At 45.2% G+C, this 13,626-nt stretch overlaps 1 protein-coding gene across 1 annotated transcript; it reads left to right on the forward strand.

The window, feature by feature from the left end:
* The first annotated feature begins 4,117 nt into the window (after positions 1 to 4,117).
* GJC3 (gap junction protein gamma 3) lies at positions 4,118 to 11,068 on the forward strand. The gene is made up of 2 exons (XM_004269034.3): positions 4,118 to 4,576; positions 8,759 to 11,068. Exon 2 carries the CDS (start codon positions 8,760 to 8,762, stop codon positions 9,582 to 9,584), a length of 825 nt encoding a protein of 274 aa, XP_004269082.1. The 5' UTR covers positions 4,118 to 4,576; position 8,759; the 3' UTR covers positions 9,585 to 11,068.
* The last annotated feature ends 2,558 nt before the right edge of the window (positions 11,069 to 13,626 follow it).

Raw genomic sequence — 13,626 nt, forward strand, 5'->3', positions numbered from 1 at the left:
AGCGCAGAGTCCTAACCACTGGACGGCCAAGGAAGTCCCACGATATCCTTAACCACATTCGCAAAGTCCCTTTTTCATATAAGGCAACATTCACAGGTTCTGGGGATTGGGATGTGCATATCTTGGGGGGCATTACCCAGTCTACTCTAGGCAAGAAAAGGAGGCACAAATGGCCCCCAAACATATAAAAAGTAGATCAACGTCATTAATATTCAGAAAAATGCAACTTAAAATCAAAAGGTCATGATCACAGAAAACTGTTAGGCATTGCCTTATAGGATTGGGTATATTCTATCTAACATTAGTCTACATTCTGGTAATTCCTCAAAGATGAAAACTCTAAGGAAAATCTTGCATGGGTGCGGATATAGAAATGTATGAGAAATGTGCATAACAATATTGATGAAATAACAAAACTGAGAAACAACCCAAATATCATCAATATTAGAACATATAAATCACTGTGGTTTATTTAAACAATGAAGAACTACACAGCAGTGAAAATTAATGGACTTCAACTGCATGTATGAGCATTACTTACATTCATACTCATGTTAACATGTATGAGTCTAAAAATATATAATACAGAGGCAAAAAGGAAATCACAGAACTGTATAATTCTACCACATATATAAAAAGTAAAAACAGGCAACATTAAAAACAGATTTTAAACAAAGTAGATATGTGTTAAAAGTATAAAAAGATAAAGGTATGATAAATATATATTTTAGGAAGATGGATACCCTGGAGGGTTGGGAGAAGGAGATTTTTTTAAAGGGGCAAACACATCATTAAAAACTCTACAAATAACAAATGCTGGAGAGGGTGTGGAGAAAAGGTAACCCTCCTGCACTGTTGGTGGGACTGTGAATTGGTGCAGCCACTATGGAAACAGTATGGAGGTTTCTCAAGAAACTAAAAATAGAACTACCATATGACCTATCAATTCCACTCCTGGGTATATAGTAAAAAAAAAAAAGAAAAAATGAAAACACTAATTAGAAAAGATACATGCACCCCAATGTTCATAGCAGTATTATTTACAATAGCCAAGATATGGAAGCAACCTAAGTGTCCATTAACAGATGAATGGACAAAGAAAATGTGATACACACACACACACACACACACACACACACACACACACACACACACACACACTATGGAATACTACTCAGCCCTAAAAAAGAATAAGATTTTGCCATCTGTAACAACATGGATGGACCTGGAGGGTATTATTCTAAGTGAAATAACTCAGACAGAGAAAGACAAATACTGTATGATATCACTTACATGTGGAATCTAAAAAATACAACAAACTAGTGAATCTAACAAAAAAGAAACAGATTCACAGATATAGAGAAAAAACTAGTGGTTACCAGTGGGGAGAGGGAAGGGGCGGAGGGGCAAGAGAGGGGTAGGGGATTGAGAGGCGCAAACTACTACATATAAAATAAATAATCTACAAGAATATATCTTACAACACAGGGAATATAATCAATATTTTATAGTAACTATAAATGGAATATAACCTTTAAAAATTGTGAATCACTATGTTGTATAATATTGTACATCAACTATACCTCAATAAAAAAAAAAGAAGGAAAAAAAGAGAGCTTACCCCTAGACAGTTCCCTAGTAGAAGAAATACTAAAGTTTGTACCTCAAGAAGAAAATTTAGTGCACCTATGTTCATAGCCCATTATTCACAATAGCCAAGAGGTGCAAACACCCCAACTGTCCATCAATGGATGAATGGATAAGCAAAATGTGGCACATACATACACACAATGGAATATCATCTAACCTTAAAAAGGAATGAAGTTCTGGGCTTCCCTGGTGGCGCAGTGGTTGAGAATCTGCCTGCTAATGCAGGGGACACGGGTTCGAGCCCTGGTTTGGGAAGATCCCACATGCCGCGGAGCAACTAGGCCCGAGAGCCACAACTACTGAGCATGTGCGTCCGGAGCCTGTGCTCTGCAACAAGAGAGGCCGCGATAGTGAGAGGCCTGCGCACCGCGATGAAGAGTGGCCCCCGCTTGCCACAACTAGAGAAAGCCCTCGCACAGAAACGAAGACCCAACACAGCAAAAATAAATAAATTTTTTAAAAAAGGAATGAAGTTCTGATAGATGTTACAACATGAATGAACCTTGAAGAGATCACGCTAAGGAAAATAAGTCAGTCTCAATGTTTTATGATTCCACTGATATGAGAGGTTTAAAGTAGTCAAATTCATAGAAACAGAAAATAGAATGATGGTTGCCAGGGGCTGAGGGCAGGTAGAAATGGGTACAAAGTTTCAGTTTTGCAAGATGAAAGAGTTCTGGAAATCCACTGAACAACAACAATGTGAATATATTTAACACTACTAAAATGAACACAAAAATGGTTAAGACCACAGTCACCAAGAAAAAAAAAAGAGAGAGAAAGAAGGAGAAAAAGATTTAATCCGGAGGAAGGCATAAAATTGAAGAAGCAACACTGAGCAAAGAAACTGGTAAACATGTTGGTAAATCTAAATAAGAATTGAATTAAATATTGTCTGCAATGCAGGGAATGCATTAGAGGTGGACAAGTCTAGAAACAGCGACACTAGGGTGACATTTTGGTAATTCAGTCTTTTTTTTTTTTTTTTGTAAATTTCTTTCTTTATTTTTGGCTGCATTCAGTCTTCATTGCTGCGAGCGGGGGCTACTCTTCATTGCAGTGTGTGGGCTTCTCATTGCGGTGGCTTCTGTTGTGGAGCACGGGCTCTAGAGCGCAGGCTCAGTTGTTGTGGCACATGGGCTTAGTTGCTCCTCGGCATGTGGGATCTTCCCAGATCAGGGCTCGAACCCATGTCCCCTGCATTGGCAGGTGGATTCTTAACCACTGCGCCACCAGGGAAGTCCCGGTAACTCAGTCTTGAACTAAGGCACCTTCTTAATTCATGGGACAGAAATCTGTACAACCAGTAGAATGATAAGATGTGTTCAATGAAGGAGAAGTTGTCATTGATGACACCTAAGTTTTTGCTTGAAATCCAGGGTTGATGGCATAGCTAGTCATTAAGATGGAGAAAATGCCAGCAGAGGATTTTTATTTTCTTGAAGGTATGAACTTATAGTGGATTTACCATCAAAAGGTCTTTAAAGGCTGGTGATTTGAAATACGATGAGGCTAGGAGTATAGTAGTGTTTAGGGGTTTGCTATCTGCAGCCAGATTGCTTTTTCAGATCCCATCTCCTTTACTCACTAGCTGGTCAACCTTTTACAAGTTACTTAACTTCTCCATTCTTCATTTCTCTCCTCTGTAAGAGGGCAGTAACAGTATTTACTTCATAAAGTTGTTATGAAGTGTGAATTAATAACCATTTAGCACTTAGAATATCCATCATTTATTAAGCAACTAAATAAATGTTGGTGTAACAAGGTATTGGAAATTTGGACGGGGATTTCAAGATGGAATATTTTAGAAAATACAACACATACGACATTCTAAAGTGATTTGTTAGTCTAAAATGCAATATTTCAAAGGAAAACCAAATAAATAAGTTATGTCGCTCGAACTCTACACCCACGTCTAAGTTGTATAAAACGGCAGAGCTGTTGGAAATTAGAGGGAGAGAGGATTAACTCCGGAGGGAAGCTGCCTTGGAAAGAGATGTGCTATTAGTTCTCCCCAAGGGAAGGCGGTGAGGGTGCTGCCTCCTGTATCTCATGCCTAGTGAGAGGGGCTCCAGTGTGTTGATTCCCGACTGATAAATCAAAAAGGCAGGAGATAGGATATCCAGCAGATGAATGGAAGGAGATGTGGCTGTGTTGGAAATGGCCTGTATGCCCAGAGTTTCTTGGCCCTAAGGATGCATCCCTATTTCCTGTGTACCAGATGTGAACAGGAAAGAGCCAGTGAGACATTTCTACGTCTAGCTGAATAGTATCCCCTGGAGGAGTGAACAGGCTTCAAAGGTAAAAAATCATCCATTTGGCAAACTGTCAAAAAGATCAAATCACTTAAAAGATGAAGACTATTGAGGTGGATTTGAACTTCTCTACAACGATGTGAAATGCTAGAAAATGGTGGAATGATACTCCAGATCTCCGCAGGGCCAGTATCTGGAACTCAGGTGCTGCAATCTTCCCTGGGCCTGGTGGAGAGGGGCTGGGCTCCCTGAGCTGCAGAGAGCCTGTTTCTCCCAGCCAAGAAGAGAGGATGTCCAGAGAGAAATGTATGGAATTCTATCTGTTGTTGCCTGCAAGTCCCTATATTGAAAACATGCTGAAGCCTTTGCCCCCCTTTCAGATGATCTGAAAATCCCCATTTCAGTTCACTTAGAAGACAGAGCCCTCACCCTCGACAACAGAGGGTTATTCTCCAGAGCCCATTCTTTAGCAGCTGGGCTGCCTGCCCCTCTGGCTGCAATTCTTTGACCCTGCGCTAAGGCTGCCAGGAAAGACGAGGGGCGGGGGAAGGAGTGGGTGGAGGCTTGGAGGCAGGGCCTGGGGGAGAGGGGGGACCTTGCGGGCTCCAGCCTGAGGGCTCTTACCTCTGCCTCTTTCCCCGGCTGTTGGTGCTTCTGCTTGAAGCTGCCAGGTGAGTGCCAGGGCAGAGCAAAGCTGGGCTGGCACAGGGCCTGGGGTAGTGGTGGTGGGGACCGCCTGGGGCTCTGGGCTGTGCATCTGCAACTCTAATGCACACGCCCACGGCCTGGGGATTATTATTAAAATTCAGACTTGACTTGCTAAGCCTGGGATGTGGCCTGAGGTTCTGCACCCCTGGTGATGACAGGGCTGCTGCACCATGGACCGCACTTTAGTAAAAGATCTAGAATGTTTTCTAGACCAGGTGGGGTGAGCTGGAAGCAGGGAGCTGCTCTAGTGCTGGCCTCAGTGGACAACCTTCCTTCACGCCTTAACTCTCTGAGGTGGATTCTGCCGCCCATAGTATCCTGAAAGTTTTCTCCCAAAGAACAAGAGATGCTTAGAAAAATTCTTAACAAAATTGCTATGGAATTTTAAAAAATCTGTTTACGTATTCGAAAATCCCCTCAAACTCTGGGTTTTCCTCCTTCTCCCAACTCTTGAGCGCATAGGAACTGCTTCTAAAATCTGGACAGAGCTCAGATCCTGCCAGCCCCCTCCAGAATAAATTGATTTGCAAACTCTTTCTTTTTCTTGGAGAAACAGTGGTCCCTTGAATTTTCTCAACAATGCTGATCCCTCAGCTCCCTAGGTCTCGACGTTTGGCCTGGGGTCTCTGGCCCCCTGTGGGCAAAGCTGCAGACGTGTTTGTGGGAGGAGGACGCAGGTCTCCGAGAACGAGAGGCGTGGGCTGGGGACGGCTGGAACAGATGGGGAGACCACTGGGTCCCAGGAAAGCAGGGGAGGAGGGAGGACGGACAGCCGTGTCTGAGCTTCGGTTCATGGGAAACTCCCTTTGGTCTGCAGCCCTGGGGAGATGGAGCAGGCTATTTATTGTCTGCACCCTCCAGGAGCCCCTGGAATGTGTGTTGAATGAGCATTGTTTTGGTTATAACAGCCGCGGGGCAAAGGGCAGGAAGGGTGCTCCAAACCAAGGGATCTCAAGCAAGCCCTCTAGTCCTGCTTTTTCTGTTTTCTCCCTTCCAAATCCCCGAAGCTCTGTGGTGAGCCCTGGAGACCTCAGTTCAGTTCTGAGAGCCTCTCAGAGGACATCTGGGTGTCTGGCTGCAGGTCTGGGGTGGGCACGGGAAAGAAGAACCAGAGAGAGGGCTTCAGGAAGCTACTCAAACTCCCGACACTTGGAATATGCCAGGGCTGCTCTGTGTTAAATTCCAGGTCTGCTGGGGATGTGCTGGCAACATGTGTAGACAGTGCTGGGCCTGCACTTGGAAATGAGACGAGGCGGAGAGCTTGACTTGAGAATTTACCAAGTTAACATTTAGTCTGGTGACTCGCCAGGAGGGCCAGGGCAGAAACCCCCAGAGCCCAGGGCTCTCCCCCAACCCCAAGTGCTGGGACCCTTTGAACTTATGAGGTGGGAGAGGCTGCAGGCATCCTCACAGGAGGATGTACAACCAGCCTGGAAATGGGCTGATTATCATGCCCTACAAAAGCCCTCTGAGATGCTCTGGTGCAGACATCTTGCTTTACAGAGCTGGCAACTGAAGCCAAGAGTGGAGAGGTGATGGACCAGTGCTACCCTAAAGCAGTGGTTCTCAACCAGGGGTGATTTTGACCCCAGGGGACACTTAGCAGTATCTGGAGACAGTTGTGGGTGGGAGGGGAGAAGTGTGCTACTGGCATCTAGTGGATAGAGGCCAGGAACGCTGCTAAACATCTTACAAAGCATGGGATAGCACCCCTGCTACACCTAAACAAAAATTATCAGTCCCCAAGCATCAACAGTGCCAAGGTTGAGAAACCCAGGACCAGCCTTGAAACTTGCTGTGGAGCTCAGTTTTCACCAAACAAAACTGAAACATTTATGGAGAAACCACTTCTTTCCTAGACACTTCGCTAAGTGCTTTCTCACCAATACGTAAGCTAGTGACTTTGTTTTACTGTTGTCTTGATTTCCAAATTTGAAACAGATTTTGTTCCTTATCTATTTATCTTTTTTTTTTTCTGTACCCGGGCCTCTCACTGCTGCGGCCTCTCCCGCTGCAGAGCACAGGCTATGGACGCTCAGGCCCAGGGGCCACGGCCCACGAGCCCAGCTGCTCTGCAGCACGCGGGATCCTCCCGGACCAGGGCACGAACCCGCGTCCCCTGCATCGGCAGGCGGACCCTCAACCACTGCGCCACCAGGGAAGCCCTATCTTTTATTATTTTCAATTATTCATCTTCTTCCTTTGAATTCTGGGAGAATTATCCAATGTGCTTTCTAGCATCCTGATCTAATCTCCCCCAGAATCTCTTATTGCCTTCAAAGATCAAGCTGATGATCTCTCTTCTACTCTATTTATAGTGGGTGTACACATGTAAAGATCCATTGACTCTCATTTTTGAGGAGTCTTAGGGATGAGAAGGGATAAATCTTTATCTTCAATATGCCATCTTTAATCATGGGACCAATTCTGCATCTTTCTAGAGACTGGAAATAAGTTTCTTCTAAAAATTTTAACCCAATTTTATAGAAAAGAATTTTCAGCAGCCTGATATACTTCTAAGTTTTCACAGTCTATGAAGGAAGAAGAAAGACAGGGACTGAGGGGCAGGCAGAGGTTCAGACTCTGATTCTTAGTGGCTCAAATATGGTTTCTCACAGTTGGTGGATGGTGACATAATTCTCTGGTCAACTGAGGCCCTTAGAACTGTTCCTTGGAAGCATCTCAATCCGTCTCTTTTGATTGCACAAAACTGACCGTTCTGCCTAAGTTTTGGCATGTGGTCCATTCTTATCTATAGTTTATAACACTAATACTCATTTAAGATTGTTTTGTGCATCTCGCTGGGTATTATAATAGGGAAGCCGACGTGAGATAAATTAGGCCTGTCTCACTTGCTGCCATGTTAACTTAGAAATTCAGGTTATTATTATTAGACTTAACAGGAAGAAACCTAAGCAAGTTCAAGGTCAGAGCAGAAACAAGGATGGTCTGAATTACAGAAAAGATAATTAGGGGGTCAAATTCTTGAAGAAGCTGGAAGTTGTGCCCCAGGGACACAGAGTTGAAAGGGAGGGCAGCCTTGCACAAGTGGAAAGACACTTCTTTCTCTGAGATGCTACAGCAGGACGTGACTGTGAAGATACGAGAAGGAGGAGCTTCAGGGTTTCACACTAACGAGTCTATTTTCTCTGGAATAAGAGCTTTGCATGGTCTTCTGAGAGTGAGGGGAACAAGGTATGTAAGAGTTTGGGCTGAAGGGGAAGGGTTAGGAAGAGAAGCATGGCGTTGAGGAGGGCTGCTGGGGACAGAGAAGATGGCAAACTGGGCTTGTAGCATGACGGCATTTTGTCCAGAGAACAGAAGAATTTCTGAAGCCTGTCCTCGACCATGGTCACCTCTTACCACGAGGGAGATGTAAACCCAAGGAGCAATGACAAAGCAGAGTTGAATTTTGAATTTTGATCCAGTCACCTCTGGCTTTGGCCCAAACACCATTATGTTTAACCAGTAGATCTGCTGGGTTTTCTTCAAAGTATTCTCCTTTCCTAAGCTGGTTAGGTCTGAAGAACATCAGACTAGAGCAAGCCTTGACATTCACTCTGTTCACTGGATCCCCACCGAGCCCCTTAACCTAACCTCACCTCAGTCTCACCACTGTGATGGGGGCCAGACTGACACACCTGTGAGCACCTGGGGGCCTGAAGCCAGAGAAGGCAATGCACACCTCTCCCAGGGGCAGCACTGATTTCGTTCAGGTGACACTGACAGTAGCACCAGACCTAGCAGCCATCACCTAGGGAAGCAATGGTCTTCAGAGGACTCGGGTCTCTGACTATTTAGCCTTTGGGAAGCAGGAGCGGGAGGGAGGGAAAGAGAGAGACAAAGACTGACCCTGGTCTCCCCACAGGCCGAGAGTTCCTCTCGCCTCCAGCAGTACAGGAGGGGGGACAGAAGAGAAAGCCACACCCACACTCACTCACTATTAATATTCTATACAGATGATTCCATTAACTATAAAGGGGTGCCCTCAGGTCGTGGTATTCGATCAGCCAGGTCCTAGGAGAGGAGCGAGGAAGCCTGCCTTAGCCACCGTTGGATTGGGGGTGAAGAGCTGGCCTGGCACCACTCCCACCGGACAGTGAGCATTACACCTACACTCACCACTGTCCTCTGCTCCCTAACAGGATGTGCGGCAGGTTCCTGAGGCGGCTGGTGGTGGAGGAGAGCCGGCACTCCACCCCCGTGGGGCGCCTCCTGCTTCCCGTCCTCCTGGGGTTCCGCCTCATGCTGCTGGCCGCCAGTGGGACGGGGGTCTACGGCGACGAGCAGAGCGAGTTCGTGTGTCACACGCAGCAGCTGGGCTGCAAGGCTGCCTGCTACGATGCCTTCCACCCTCTCTCCCCGCTGCGCTTCTGGGCCTTCCAGGTCACCCTGGTGGCTGTACCCAGTGCCCTCTACATGGGTTTCATTCTGTATCATGTGATCTGGCACTGGGAGGAATCTGAAAAGGTGAAGAAGGAAGAGGAGACCCTGATTCGCCAAGGGGAGAAAAGCAGAGATGCCTTGGGGCCTGGAAGCCCCAGGGTGCTCTGGGCCTATGTGGCACAGCTGGGGGTGCGACTGGCCCTTGAAGGGGCAGCTTTGGGGGGGCAGTACCATCTGTACGGGTTCAAGATGCCCAGCTCCTTTGCGTGTCGTCGAGAGCCTTGCCTTGGTAGTATAAGCTGTAATCTGTCTCGCCCCTCTGAGAAGACCATCTTCCTGAAGACCATGTTTGGGGTCACTGGGCTCTGTCTCTTGTTCACGCTTTTGGAGCTTGTGCTCCTGGGCCTGGGGAGATGGTGGAAGATCTGGAAGCACAAATCTCCCTCTTCTAAGTACTTCCCAACTTCAGAGAGCGCCCAAAGACACAAGGAACCGACTGATAACTTCCCAGTGGTGGAAACAAAAGAACGGTTTGCAGAAGCAGGTGAGAGGGGCACTGATGTCCCTCTTTCTACCTGTCCCTGATGTATGGGTCCTGATGATCCCCCACGGCAAGCCCCTCACCCTCCGGGAAGTACAACTCCCACAAGTTACAAAGTAGAAAACCAGGTTCTACGCAGATGTGTCCTAACCACTCATCCCACCCCATCGCCCAGCTGCATCCCCATCAACTGGATGGTTCCTTCCAATGAACCAGGACCCAAGTGCTCCGTTGATTGTACCTCCTGCCCTTCCATTTAGGTCTCTTCCCACTTAGGAAAAGGCTCAGCTTCTGCTTGATCCTCTACTTTGCAGAATTATGAAGACACCTGGCTCACCTCTGAAGGAAACCCTCTGACTGCATCTTTGTCCAAACATCCAGTGAGTGGGGTGTCTATCTCCATGGTAAATTAAAGGCTGTTGAAGCGTATCCAAGAGCCTTGGGGGGCCACGGTGTCTGAAGCTTTTCCTTGGAGCTCTCCTGCTTGTGCCTCCTCACCAGAATTCCCTGGTGTCAGCATCACAATTTTCATGGGCTTGGTTCCAGAGTCAGCCAGCAGAGACCTCCATAAAACCGTGCCTCTCTGTCCTGCGCAATAAATATTGACCACTGTTGCTGGCATTCCTGTTGCTGAGGACAATCCTCTTTCCTGTCTCAATGAGTCTACTCCTCTTTCCTGCTGTCCACATCTCTGCTCCCCCCACCTTTAAAATCTTGTAACCTATAAATGCACCCGGCCCTGCAATATATGTCATATTCAGAAACTCTGGCTTTCCAAGCATATGTAACCCAGGGTCCTTTAATATATAGATTCAATGTATTCAAACACTCAGCCACACTCTTCTGGAAGATTCCTGTGAATTCAGAGGCTTACATACCCTGGACCACTGACAGATCTGATTTCTGCTCGGTCCTCATTCTCTGCCTTGTACGTTGCAGCTGCTCCATTGTTTCATATGGGGGGGAGGGGCCAAGTCGTTACTTTTTAAACTCATACTTCTCAGTATCACACAGAAAAGACAGCAGAGTTTTATTGCTGATTCAGGGCTAACAGTAAGGGACATTTACATCACAGTGTGATTCAGCAGATGATCTAATGCTGAATATCAGGCTTCTCTTTTCTTGTGTCTCTCAGTCATTTCTGTCCAAAAGCATCCCAGCCTCCCACCTTTTCTGCAGAAACACTTCCCTTCTCAGTTCTTCCTTGCCCTCAAATTCTCAACAAAGAGCAGTTTCCAGGTTTGGTTGTCTCCTCTGAATCTCAGATGATCCCCAAGTAAATTAGGAAGGCTCATTCCTAAGGAAAGATACTTGATTCCCCAAAGACACTTTGGCAACAACTAGCGAAGTAACAGTTTTCTTTCTGCTACAGTGTTTCATAAAGAATCCCGTATCTAGCATAGCCAGAGCCCAGCCAAGTGACCAAGGACAGAAAAAAAGCAAATGTCATTATTCTGAATTCCTCCTTGATGGTGTCCCTTTTAAAATAGCTTTATTTTTTAATTAATTTATTTTAAATAAATTTATTTATTTATAGCTGCGTTGGGTCTTTGTTGCTGTGCACAGGCTTTCTTTAGTTGCGGCGAGCGGGGTCTACTCTTTGCTGTGGTGCGCAGGCTTCTCATTGCGGTGGCTTCTCTTGTTGCGGAGCATGGGCTCTAGGCACGCGGGCTTCAGTAGTTGTGGCGCACGGGCTTAGTTGCTCCGTGGCATGTGAGATCTTCCCAGACCAGGGCTCGAACCCGTGTCCCCTGCATTGGCAGGCGGATTCTTAACCACTGCCCCACCAGGGAAGTCCCTAAAATAGCTTTATTGACATATGGTTCACACACCCTATAATTCACCCATTAAAAGTATATAATTCAATGGCTTTTAAAAAATTTATTTATTTATGGCTGCGCTGGGTCTTTGTTGCTGTGCGTGGACTTTCTAGTTGTGGCGAGCAGGGGGTACTCTTCGTTGTGTGCGGGCTTCTCATTGCAGTGTCTCTTGTTGTGGAGCACGGGCTCTAGGCGCGCGGGCTTCAGTAGTTGTGGCATGCGGGCTCTAGAGCGCAGGCTCTGTAGTTGTGGCACACGGGCTTCGTTGCTCCATGGCATGTGGGATCTTCCTGGGCCAGGGCTCGAACCCGTGTCCCCTGCACTGGCAGGCGGATTCTTAACCACTGCACCACCAGGGAAGCCCTCAATGGCTTTTAGTATAGTCAGAGTTGTGTATCCATTAACACAATTTTAGAAAATTTTCAGCAATTCAAAAAGAAACCCTATAGTGCTTAGCTGTTACCCGCAAATCCCCACGCCCCCAAACATAAGCAACCACTAATCTACTGTCTGTCTCTACAGATTTTCCTAGGCTGGGCTCTTCATACAAATGGAATCATACAGTATGTGGTCTTTTGTGACTGGCTTCTTTCACGTAGCATCATGTTATCAAGGTTCATCCATGTTGTAGCATGTATCAGTACCTCATTCCTTTTATGATTATTATTTCATTTATGGCTATACCACATTTTATTTACTCATTTTTCAGCTGGACATTTGGATTGTTTCCACTTTTGGGCTATTCTGAGTAATGGTGCTACGAACATTCATGTACTAGTTTCTGTTTCTGTTTTCAGTTCTCTTGGGTAAATAGCTAGGAGTGAAATTGCTGGGGCATATGGTAACACTTTAAATTTTTGAGGAACTGCCAACCTTTTTCCCACAGCAGCTGTACTATTTACTGTTTCACATTCCCAGCAGCAATGTACAAATGGATTCCAATTTAATCTGCATCCTTGTCAACACTTGGTATTTTGTTTTTATTTTTCTGTTTGATTTTTAAATTCTAGCCATCCTAGTGGGTGAAGTGATATTTCATTGTGGTTTTGATTTGCATTTCCCTAATGACTAATGATGTTGAGCATCTTTTCATAAGCTTATTGGCCATTTGTAGAGCTTCTCTGGGGAAATGTCTACTCAAATCTTTGTCCATTTTAAAATTGGGCTGTTAGTATTTTTATTGTTGAGTTCTTCATATATTCTGGATACTAGATCCTTATCAGACTTAAGGATCTGATATTCCAAATATTTTCTCCCATTCAGTGGGTGGTCTTTCACTTTATTGAGTGTCCTTTGATGCACAAAAGGTTTTAATTTTGATGAAATCCAGTTTATCAATTTTTTCTTTTGTTGCTTATGATTTTGGTGTTATAGTTAAGAAACCATTGCCTAATCCATGACTATGAAGATTAGACCTATGTTTCCTTCTAAAAATTTTATAGTTTTAGCTTTACATTTAGGTCTTTGATTTTGAATTAATTTTTGTATATGGTATGAGATAAGGGTCCAACTTCATTCTTTTGCATGGAGATATCCAGTTGTCCCAGCACCATTTGTTGAAAGGCCTATTTTCCCTACATATAATGGTTTTGGCACCACTGTTGAAAATCAATTGCTTGTAGATGTATGGCATTGTTTTTGTACTCTCAATTCGATTCCATTGATCTACGTGTCTATCCTTATAGCAGTACCATGTTTTGATTACTGCAGCTTTGTAATAACGTTTGAAATTGGGAAGTGTGAGTACCCCTAGTTTGTTCTTCTTTTTCAAGATTGTTTGGCCAATTGGGATCCCCTGGAATTCCATATGAATAAAATTGTAAATCAGGGAGCCTCAATATTTTCAGTAAAGAAGGATGTTCATTTCAGGAGTATGGCAGGATTGAAGACACAAAGACATTAAGGAGATATAGTTCAATACAAAGGCAGACATACAGATACAAAGACACTCACACCACAGATACTCATGGCAAACATCAGTAACTGATAAGAGCACCTCATCCTGCTTGGTCCATATTTAAGACTCAGATTCCTTCTCTCTCTCTCGCTCTCTTTTTTTTTTCTCTTTTGGCCGCACCGTGTGGCTTGCGAGACGTGGGATCTTAATTCCCCCAACCAGGGACCAGGGATCGAACCCGGGTCCCCTGCAGTGGTAGCACAGAGTCCTAACCACTGGACTGCCAGGGAATGCCCTCAGATTCCTTCTCAAGATAGTATTCCAATTTACAAGGAAAACGCAGCTATCTGTTGTAAACATTTAAAGACA

This window comes from Orcinus orca, chromosome 16 (genome assembly GCF_937001465.1).
Source record: "Orcinus orca chromosome 16, mOrcOrc1.1, whole genome shotgun sequence".
Classification (NCBI taxonomy): Eukaryota; Metazoa; Chordata; class Mammalia; order Artiodactyla; family Delphinidae; genus Orcinus; species Orcinus orca.